This window comes from Rhinoderma darwinii, chromosome 6 (genome assembly GCF_050947455.1).
Source record: "Rhinoderma darwinii isolate aRhiDar2 chromosome 6, aRhiDar2.hap1, whole genome shotgun sequence".
Classification (NCBI taxonomy): domain Eukaryota; kingdom Metazoa; phylum Chordata; class Amphibia; order Anura; family Rhinodermatidae; genus Rhinoderma; species Rhinoderma darwinii.
In genome coordinates, this window is record NC_134692.1 from 121,683,521 (window position 1) to 121,695,034 (window position 11,514).

General features: G+C 39.3%; 1 protein-coding gene across 1 annotated transcript; it reads right to left on the reverse strand.

Moving 5' to 3' along the window:
* Positions 1-2,330: 2,330 nt before the first annotated feature.
* LOC142656434 (melanin-concentrating hormone receptor 1-like) lies at positions 2,331-11,166 on the reverse strand. Its single transcript, XM_075831363.1, has 2 exons — positions 10,929-11,166; positions 2,331-4,487 (listed from the first exon to the last, which is right to left on the reverse strand). The coding sequence occupies exons 1-2, from the start codon at positions 11,008-11,010 to the stop codon at positions 3,487-3,489; spliced, it is 1,083 nt and encodes a 360-aa protein (XP_075687478.1). The 5' UTR covers positions 11,011-11,166; the 3' UTR covers positions 2,331-3,486.
* Positions 11,167-11,514: the final 348 nt, after the last annotated feature.

Here is an 11,514-nt window from a genome sequence, read left to right on the forward strand (position 1 = left end):
TTCCTCTGGCAAAACAGATGAATGCAAAGCCCAAACAGAAGGCAAACGTGATGTGAACAGGTCCTTAGAGAAGCTGAGGGAGATCATCCTGAAAACCATTCTAAGAGCCCTGGTGAACAGGCATTTTTTACTTCATCCATGCCAAAAATAAAAAAAACAGGTACAGATGACTGCAGGATGTAATACAGGATAATAGGGAAGCCAGATTAAGGGCCTGTTCACACAGAGATTTTTGCAGGCGGAAGAATCTGCCTCAAAATTCCTTAAGGAATTTTGAGGCAGATTTTGACCTGCCTGCAGTCTCTTTGCTGCGTCCTTTGACTTTTTTGTGTGCGGTTTCCGCATTAAAAAACGTGCAAAAAAAACTCTTGAACAAGCCCTAACAATTATTGATTATACTGTAATAAAAGCCATTAATCAATGGTATTCATGTATCAAAACTGTCTAAGTGAAGATCTGGCTTTTTTGCACAAAGCAACCAATCGCAGCTCAGCTTACATCTCTAAAACATTTCTGGAAAAATGAAAGCTGCACTGTGATAGGGTGCTATGGGCAACCAGTTTTTCTGTTAGACGGTTTTGATACATGGGGCACAATTTTTAGTTTTCTATCCTATTGGCCTTTAATGTCATACATACCCATACCCTCTTAGGGTATGTTCACAAGGCCTATTTTCGGCCATTTTTCGGGCTGTAAACGCCTGAAAAACGGCCAAAAAATCGGAAGCAGAACGCCTCCAAACATCTGCCCATTGATTTTAATGGGAAAACAGCGTTCTGTTCCGACGGAGTGTTTTTCGCGGCGTTTTTTTAAAAAGAAGTGCAGAACACTTCTTGGGACGTTTTTGGAGCCGTTTTCCATAGATTCTATTGAAAAAAGCTACAAAAACGGCCGTAAAAAATGCACCGAACAACGCAGCGAAAATCGCAAATGCCACAAAAAACGTCTGAAAATCAGGAGCTGTTTTCTCTTGAAAACAGTTCCGTATTTTCAGACGTTTTTGACTCAGCGTGTGAACATACCCTTCGAAATTAGCTAATACAGATGCCATTAATTATTATATTACACAATAAGTTTACATTTATAATTTAATATGTGAATTCCTTATGCGACATTATAATAGATTTAGAACAGTTACATCTTCTTCAGACTTGGTTTTGGAGTGTTTTATTAAAAAAAAAAAACAGGGCATAAAAAATGGTGCAGTTTATGTTAAAGTAAACCTGTCATGTTAAAAATACAGTCTAATCTGCAGGCAGCATGTTAGGGAGCAAGAGGTGCTGAGCAGGTTGATATATATTTTTGGAGGAAAAAATTCAGTATAGTTTATAATTTATTCATTTAAACTTCTGCTCATTCTGGGCTTTGGAGTCCAGTGGGCGGTCTCAATTAATGATTGGCAGTCTTTCTAGTATGAGTGTGCATACAAAGATAGCTGTCAATCTCTGAGTAGGACCGCCCACTAGACTGCTAAACCCAGAACGAGCAGAGGTTTAAATGCAGAAATGGCAAGCTATACAACATTTTTCTCCTAAAAACTATATATCAATCTGCTCAGATCCTCCTGCTCTATAACATGCTGCCTGCAATTTGTACAGTATGGGACAAGTTCCCTTTAAAATGAATGATTAAAAATGAGGAAAAATGGACCAATGGCGCTGCTTGGGTAGAGGTATTTAGACGACCATCTCAGTGGGTAAGAGTAGATAAAAGGACTTTATTGTCGATAGGGCTACGCGTTTCGACACCGAACTGGCGTCTTCCTCAGGCCGGTTCGGTGTCGAAACGTGTAGCCCTATCGACAATAAAGTCCTTTTATCTACTCTTACCCACTGAGATGGTCGTCTAAATACCTCTACCCAAGCAGCGCCGTTGGTCCATTTTTCCTCATTTTTAATCACTCTACAATCGACAGCAAACTCCGTTTGGCTGTGCTGTGGACCTGGCTGCAGCTTTCCATGCCCTATTGACACCTATGGTGTCCACCATCCGAGGTGAGCGTAATTGTCGCATCCACCACGTTCCTTTATCTTATTAGATCCTGATTTGGTTTTCTTGTGGCGCTGTGTCTCTCTTTTTTCTAACTATTTAGCTTTAAAATGAATGTCTATGGGTGTTAACCGCCTTCAAAAACACCGCTCTTAGAGGATGTTGCATTTCAGACTTCAAAAATGCCACACACACGCAGTGTGTAGAGAATTTCATATTCTCCTATTGGTTTCCAGAAAACATGGTTGAAAAATAAAATAATTAAATAAATATATATATATATATATATATATATATATATATATATATATATATATATATATATATATATATATACTCTTAGGGAGTTCTGAACTAGTAGATGGTGATCTCCAATTCAGATCGCTCATCTATTAGCCAGCTACTGTTAGCCAGAAATGAGCAGCTACAAAGTATGTCTCTTGTTCTGGAGGACCCGGCATGTTCACGTGTTACACAGACAACGCATTGATTTCAACGCTTCCTTCCCCTGTGGTGGCGCTCAAGTGAAACTGAACACAGATTGCAGCTGATTGCTGGGAACACCCTGTGATCGGCGTACCATTGAGGGGCTCTTCGAACAAAAAGGGGGTTGAGGTATTCCAGCCTAAAACAGTTATCACCTACCCTCGGGATTGTTATAAATGTTAGATTGGTGGGGACCCAACCGCCTGGATCCCCATCAGTCACTAGAATGGGGGGGGGGACTCCCCCCTTCCTGCCACACAACCGAGGCAAGGAGGAGTTTGAATGGACCGGCAGTCGAGCGTGCACGCTGGTGCTCCCGTCAAAGTCTATGGCATTAACAGAAACAGCGTTCTAGAAACCGGTGGGGATCCCAGCAGTCGCATCACCACCGAAAGGTGATAAATGTTTTAGGCTGGGGTACCTCTTTAACCAAAGTTGACCACCCCTATCAATGGACCAGGTGCCAATACCTTTGGCACATACCTAATATCGTAAGACATATCATAACCACGGATAAGGTTTCAAGTACATTACATTGCATTTCTGCCATTTCAAATATGATTGAATAACTCAGCTGCCGTAAAAAAGCACAGAATAAACAACTTCAAAAATACATTTTGACCAGCTGTGAAAAAAATCAATAGTCATTTGATATGCTGTAGCCATGGCAAGAGCAAAGATTAAGAGCTGAAGGATGAGAGTTGCCAAATCCAAACACTCTTCATGAGTGAAGATATTTTATATTCTCAGTGTGCAGAAAGTAAGACCTGCAAGAACATGCCAAGATGTGCCAATAAACACGGCAGAAAGTTGTTGATTGCATTTAAAACAAGTGTACAGCAAATGTAAAGCAAGCTGAACAAATGATGAGCCAAAGGACGGTGCCCTAATAAATACTTGGCCGGGGGTTCCATAGTAGATTTTGATGCAGTAGATATGCATTACCATGATATTCACTTCTAGATGTTTCTATAGAAAAGTTAATTGAAGCCACTTTATACATAATTTTCCTTAGCTACCGGAGGAAACAGGAACAAGGTGAAGCAATGGTTGACCACTACCTGATGGAGGGTCTGTTCCAAACTTCATCCTGATCCGGCCTGGTGGAAGGTCTTCTGCTGGTCGGACAGAGACAATGAACCTACGCCTGAAGGTTTCACACAAGATAATATAGATAAAAGGGTTGATACAGCTATTAGCATAGCCCATACTGATAGCCACACAGTAAGCATAATGAAAGGCAAGTGTAGGCTGGTTCATGACTAGCTGAATTATCTGCAGTACGTAAAAAGGAGCCCAACAGATGAAGAACACCAAGCAGATGGCTATAGCTGTCCTCGTCACTTTCTTTGTCCTTATCCTGGAGCTCCTCTGAGCTGTGAGAGCTTCTGATGAAGCCATTTTCAGCAGAATTCGCCTATAAGCTAATGAGATAACAGCAAATGGAATGGCAAAGGCCAAAAAGAACTGATACAAGGTATACCAATAAGTATCACTTTCTGGATTGGGTAGGGTAATGCCACAGCCCAGGACTCCACCGGGAAGGGAAATAAGTCTAGCATACATCCAAACCGGAGTTATACTTAGAAGAGACAGTACCCATAGGATGCAAATGACCATGATGGCTATAGGTGGCTTTCTGTACTTTGCTGAGGTAAAAGGGTAAACCGTTGCAAGGTATCTGTCAATGGACATGGCTGTCAGTATATAAGTGCTGGTAAACTGACTGTTGGTATCCAGTGCTGTAATAAGTGTGCACATTGTTTCTCCAAAATGCCAAACACCATTACCAAGGAGCTGATGAATCAAAAAGGGCATCCCAAGAAGAAAGAGTAAGTCTACCACTGAAAGGTTGATGATAAAAATATCAGGAACACTGCTGGTACATCGGAATTTGGATTTCTTGAAGACGGTATAGATGACTACGCTATTGCCAATAATTCCCAGCAAACAAATAATTCCAAAAACAATTGGCATTATGACATTGGCATAGGCGACATTGCCACTAGGATCTGTAATGAGAAAAATAAGGTGTTAGATAAAAATACCACGACTACAAAATATTACAAATTCGTTTTTTTTATGTTATCTTGGCCAGTTCCACATACGTCAAAATAGATTTTGTTGGATAGCATCCAAATGATCAACCTTCCTAATGCTCAATTCACACGAGCATATTTGGTCATCAGAGCCACCAGCGATGGGCTTGACCCGCAGCTATCAGCTGTTATTACCAGGAGAAGCTCCCGGTACCTACACATTTTGGAATACATCACACATGGTGATACAGGTTCTCAGAGCTCTCTGCTCGTGCTCCTCTCTGGCTCGTAGAGCGGAGAAACTCTATAAAATTCAGAAGCTCTTATAGAACATATATGACGGGACTTTCATGTCAGATTAGACAACCTCTTTAACCAAAAATGGGAACGGATCACAGCCGACTCAACAAAATGTTCCTTGTTACCTCAGCAGGAATGTGTTTTTAACTAACCGGTAATAGAAAACTAGAACGGTAAATGGACCTACAAAGCACTATTGAGAATAAGAAATGTAATATTTTTTATAGAAAATCATAATATATAGCACATAATACAAAAGATAGAAAAGTAACTCACCTGCTGCTTTGACAGTAAATCATCGCTTTATTAGTAACCTTTACAATATTGTGCTGTTAAGCGAGACACCGTTCTCTTTTGCATGGTAATAATGAGATGTTGTCACAGGGCAATCTCTGAGTTTGGCCTTAAAGGGTATGGCTACTTTAGGAAAACTATCAGGAGTGTATTCTAAATAGTATTTTAGTAAACTTACTATATGACTTTATATACAGTTCAGCGCCATTTTCCTGGGTTTGTAAACCACGTCCCCTTGTTATTACAGCGATATCTTCCTTATGCCCACGGGTCCCGTCCATAATATGGCCGAGGATGAAGGAGCATGTGATTAGACACGTCACACTGCATCCTCTATTGTAACACAGTGCATCCCGGGAACTAGCGCAGACGCAGTGTGTCACCATGGAGGATGCAGAATGACTCCCTTTAATAGTATAAACCAACAGCAATGTAGCCGGCAACACCTTCTAAGTGATCTAGGCCAGCAAGTCCCCTATTAATCAGCTACTGAGTGGAAACCACTTTTCATGGCCTCAGTACATTTTTCTCACACATAGGGGGTCATTTCGGAGTAGAAGTGGCACAAAAAATATTTTCTGTATATAAATATATATATATGAACTGACTTTGAAATACATGACATGTCATATTTATTTAGTAACCTATCATTTATTAAGCTCCAAATAAATATACTAGGTGTATTGTGCTCTCATAGGAATTAGTGGAGGATGTGTTCTTATCTGTTACACGTACTAAAATATTTGCTTTTTCTTTCTTGTGTTCCTGAATATTTCACACATCCAAAACAAGATAGGCAACCAAATGGTCCTGTCTATAAATGTGTCCCGTAGTATTTTAATATTTCTGCTATATTTGTAATTTTCTCCATGTTAGGGCCTGTTCACATCAGCGTTGGGTTCTGTTTGGTGTTTCCATTCATCCATTCCATAGGAGGAACAGATGAACGCAAAGCCGAACGGAAACTATAGTTTATGTTTGCATTACTATTGATTTCAATGGTAATGCTTCCGTTGCAGTTGGTTTCCGTTGGTTTCCGTTCCGTTTGTTTTTGTTAACAGAAACAATAGCGTGGTCGACTACGCTATTGTTTATGCGAAAAAAACTGAAACTTTACGGAACGGAGACCAACTTCAATGGTAATGGTAAGCTATAGTTTTCGTTCGGCTTTCCGTTCATCTGTTCCTCTTATGGAATGGATGAATGGAAACCGCAAACGGATTCCGATGCTGATGTGAACACAGCCTTAAAGGATCACTTCAAGCAAAACTTAAACTCTGTGTTATTCCTAGTGCAGAGCCTAAGGGAGCCGGTGTATGATACAAGCAATCTCTGTGTCATGCACCGGCCTCTTGGGTCCTGCACTAGACATAACACAGTTTTGTTCAGAATTTTCCTTTAAGTCCTGACCTGTAAAAGAATAAATATAATATATAATTATACATTGAGCCAAACCATTTCTTTGCTATACCCTTGACAAGAGATCTATCAGAACCTGAGAGCAGGTGGTAGGAACAAGAGTAATAATCTTAATAAGTGCACTTACTATTATGTTCAGTAGTAAGACAGATCGTGAATATGCTCTGAGCTTTAATTTTCTATGTGTGTACAGTGGTCTTATAACAGGATCAAACATGGTAAAGGACCATTTGTCAAGATCCCAGGCACTTAAAGCACTTAGTTTTACTGGTTCTATAACTTTAATGGACACTTGTGTGCTTTAATTAAAATCATAATACAAGGATGAGCACTTTGCTACCTCTTTGCCACTATTCCTTTCTATTAATACATTAGATAAGTTATATACAGCCTTTAATGATGCCACATTGTCATATATTGACCTGCTCTATAATGATTATAGAGTGCTCTTTGATGTATTACTTTACTTGGATTTCCCAGTAAAAAGTGTCTAAAGTCCTGGCCACCAAAAGTTTTGAGACTGACACAAATTTTGGTTTTCACAAGGTTTGTTGCTTCAGTGTTTTTAGATCTTTTAGTCATATGTTTCTATGGTATACTGAAGTACAATTATAAGCATTTTATACGTTTTTTTTAAATCTTTTATTGACAAATACATCAAGTTTATGTAAAGGCTCAATATTTACAGTTGACCCTTCTTTTTCAAGACTTCTGCAATTTGCCCTGGAATACTGGATATCAGCTTCAGGACCAAATCCTGACTGATGGCAACCCAGTCTTACCTAATCAGTGCATGCATTTTATCACAATTTCTGTGTTTTTGTTTGGCCACCCGTTTTTTGATGATTGACCAATAGGATTGAGATCTGGAGAGTTTCCTGGCCATGGACCCAAAATTTCAATGTTTTTTTTCATTGAGCCACATAGTTATCTCTGTTGCCTTGTGACATGGTGCTCCATCATGCAGGTTAAAACATTGTTCATCACTAAATTGCTCCTGGATCGTTGGGAGAAGTTGCTCTTGGAGGATGTTTAAATACCATTCTTTATTCATGGAAGTGTTCTTAGGCAAAATTGGGAGTGAGACCACTCCCTTGGGTGAAAGGCAACCCCACATATGAATGGTCTCAGGGTGCTTTACTGTTGCCATGAAACAGGAGTCATGGTAGCCCTCACCTTTTGTTCTCCGGACAATCATTCTTCCAGATGTCCCAAACAGTCTGAAGGGGGCTTCATAAAAAAAAGTCCAATCCCTGTACTTCCTGCAGAATCTCAGTCTGTCCTTGATGTTTTTGTTGGAGAGAAGTGGCTTTTTTGCTGCCCGTATTGACACCAGGCCAGCCTCCAAAAGCCTTTGTCTCATTGTGTGTGTGCAGATGCACTCACACCTGCCTGCTGCCATTACTGAGCAAGCTATGCACTGGTGTTGAACTGTTCCCATAGCTGAAGTTCTTGATGATCCAATAAATGGTTGATTTAAGGGTAATCCTTGCCTGTAAAGCCCTTTTGATGCAAAGCAATGATGACTGCACTTGTTTACTTGGAGGTAACCATGGTTAACAGAAGAAGGCAATTATTTCAAGCACCATCCCACTTTTAAAGCAACCAGTCTTCTCTTATAATTCAAAAAACATGCAGAGTGATATCAGTTGCCTTTTCCTCGTTAACACTTTCTCCTCAGCTAATGATAAGATCACTGAAGTAATGTTAGCAGGTCATTTTGTGGCAGGACTGAAACGCAGTGGAAATGTTTTTTTTTTTCGTGATTAAGTTAACTTTCATGGCAAGGAATGACGTTGCAATTAATTGTAATTCATCTGATGTGTCTTTTTTCAACTGTACTAACTATGTAACTATGTAACTCTTCATAACAATCTAGAGTTAATACAAATTTCCACTATAAAAACTGAAGCAACAAACTTTGTGAAAAACAAAATTTGTGTCAGTCTCAAAACTTTTGGCCAGGACTGTACACACGAGTGCAATCTGCATCCTTATAAACGTAGGGCATTGGGTCTTGGATTGCATCCTGGTCCTGGACCATTCAAGCAAAGGGCCAAACAACGCCCAAAGAGGTTGTCAATTTTATTTATTTCAGCACTATAATGAAAGCTAAACATAGAAATACATATATAATATGAAAGTATATATAAATATATACACACACACACACACACACACACACACACACACACACACACTATATGGACAAAAGTATTGGGACACACTTCTTAATCATTGAATTCAGGTGTTTCACTCCATCCCATTGCCACAGATGTATAAAATCCAGCACGAGCCATGCAGTCGCCTTTACAAACATTTGTGAAAGAATTGGTCATGCTAAAGAGATCACTGAATTCGAGCAATATCTTTCCTGCTAGATATTCAGCGATCAACTGTGAGTAGAACGGAGATTGTGTGCCAGACCCTCTCATCCAACATCAGTGTGTGACCTCACAAATGTTATCCTGGCTAAAAGGGCGAAAATTCCCACAGACACTCCAAAATCTTGCAGAAAGCCTTCCCAGAAGAGTGGAAGATGTTTCAGCTGCAAAGAGTGGACCAACTCCATATTAACGTGTATGGATTTCTAATGAAATGTCATAAAAGCTCCTGTAGGTGTAATGTGTAGGTGCCCCAATACTTGTGTCCATATAGTGTGTGTGTGTGTGTGTATATATATATATATATATATATATATATATATAATTTTACTAGATCATTTGTGGAGTGGGAGGATGCAGATACAATTAAATGTGGTGATCGCTGCTGCAAAAGAAGCCTGGAGCACCTAGCAGAAAAGCCAGGGCAGGTGCTCTGGTGTCAGTTACTAACAGTGCCAGTCGTAGCTAGAATTTCCTTTACCCATGGCAAACATTTAGTTTGCTGCCAAACTCTGTATCTATATAGCCTGGTCAAGGCATAATGTGCTTAAATTGAAGCCCCTCTTTAAACCCATGACCCAGGGCACATGCCCAGCCAGCACCCACCCCCTAACAACACCCCTGATCAATGTTACAGACAATTTGTGCCTGGCACTTACTAAAATATAAAAATAAATTAAGTGAGTACTATGCAAAAAAAAATAATTTGATATTTCTATACATTTTTTAACTCTTTTTGAACTCTTCTAGTCTTGCAGAATTTTTAAGCACAAGATTTTTACATTCTAATGAAAATGTGACAGTTGCTCCTCAGTGTATCACAACAAACATTCCCTTTGTTATTACCAACATATACCAAGAAAGCGAGTTACTCCTCAGTATATCACAACATACGTTCTTTTTGTTATTAAAAGCATATGAGAAACTGGCCATTTGCTATTAAATGCTGTGGCGCAACCTTTAACCTCCAAAGTCTTATTTAATAACACTGCTATCCCTATAATTCAAGAGCTCACTGCTCAGGGATTCACATATAAAGAATTACATACTTGGCTTTCTAATACACAAGTATTAGAAATCTTCAGAAAATTGGGTAAGCTCTTGACGGAGACCCTTTCATCTTTGTTATTTGAAATCCCAATAGACTGTGTGATTGTATGTTCCAGTACAGACTATCAAAGAACACAGAATTTCACATTCTTATTTATAGCTGCGGGGAGTTTGAAGTGGCAATCCTGAATGATAACCTAGGGATCCTCCTCAGGATAACACCAGCTCTCTGCTCCATTCACATATATGTACTGGTGATGAATGGATGGTAATCTACATGTCCCCTAAATAATTGCCCTCGGTCAGCTGAGACATTGAAAGCGCTGATTAATCTGATTCAATGGGATAATGGCAGCAATAACATTAAAGGATTATATTACCAATACTAGACATCACATCTAGTGAAGACAGGGTAGTCTAAGAATGGATGATAGCTATTGGGTGATACATGGCAAGAAGTAAATTATACAGAAACGCAAGGCTTGCCCCCAAAACATGCAAACTGGTTACGCTATGTCTTTCTAAATTAGTCCTAGTATATGTATGCTTAGGATGGAAATTAGATTGTAAGCTCTGCAGGCACTTGCATGTAAATTAACATTTCTTCTACATTGTAGCATTCCTATATTACAAGTTTGTATGATATAAAACTATTTTGTAATGTAATTGAGCTGAATTTGTCATTTATCTGTTTGCCAAGATACTACTAATGGGTATCGTAATGATATGATGTAACAAATGTCATCTTTCTTACATTGGACAAATTCAGCTCTGCTACCCCTGCAAAGCCTCACGCATAATGTAAAATCAGCAATTTTGTTGAGCAGAATTAAATTTAGACCAGAAATAGTACAGAATTATAGTAATATGTAACCCCTCCACAAATATGTAGTTCTTGTACAATAAAGATATATACATAGGACAATCAACATAGACTGCAATACAATCCATCCATGCAACTACCTACCAAATGAGGAAAAGTTGTGAAAAATCTGGGAATTGTTATCCTGCAGACTGATCTCCTCTCTCAGATCTGCTGGCACCTCCATCTTTTTTGGTCTGGCAACCTTTTAATACAGTTTATTGCCGTCCTTAGCTAGCATTTGTTAAAGTCCCTGCTAGCTGCAGCAGCCCATTGCAGGAGCAGGCAGAGCATGTGGAATCCAGCATCTCTGAATACAACCTGCTTTCCCTAGAAGCTGCTGTGCAGAATATAGCACAATCCGAGATGTGATTCCGCCTTGCACCACCCTCTGGCTAAAGTGACAACAATCCTTTAATAAAGCAAGCTGTCATCTGGATAGAGCAAGGGTGTCTTCTTTGTATCACAGCTTAAGAAAGAAGGAATCAATACAGACTTCCATTTGTTCTACCATTATAGTATTCCACCTTAAGAAAAAAAAGAGTCATTTTATACAAAACCAGTGGTGCATCCAGCCTGCAAATTGTCTTAAAGGCTATGTACGTAAACCTTTAAAAGTATATATATTTTTTAAAATAAAAAGGTCAATCAGTATGATTGGGGCAACATTATAAATAGTTTTTATTAAAAA

Excerpts from the sequence above, each read along its gene's own strand:
- LOC142656434 (XM_075831363.1), bottom strand. The coding sequence starts at position 11,010 with ATGGAGGTGCCAGCAGATCTGAGAGAGGAGATCAGTCTGCAGGATAAC. Across the intron at positions 4,488-10,928 it reads TCACAACTTTTCCTCATTTG|ATCCTAGTGGCAATGTCGCC; the intron begins GTAGGTAGTTGC and ends TTCTCATTACAG.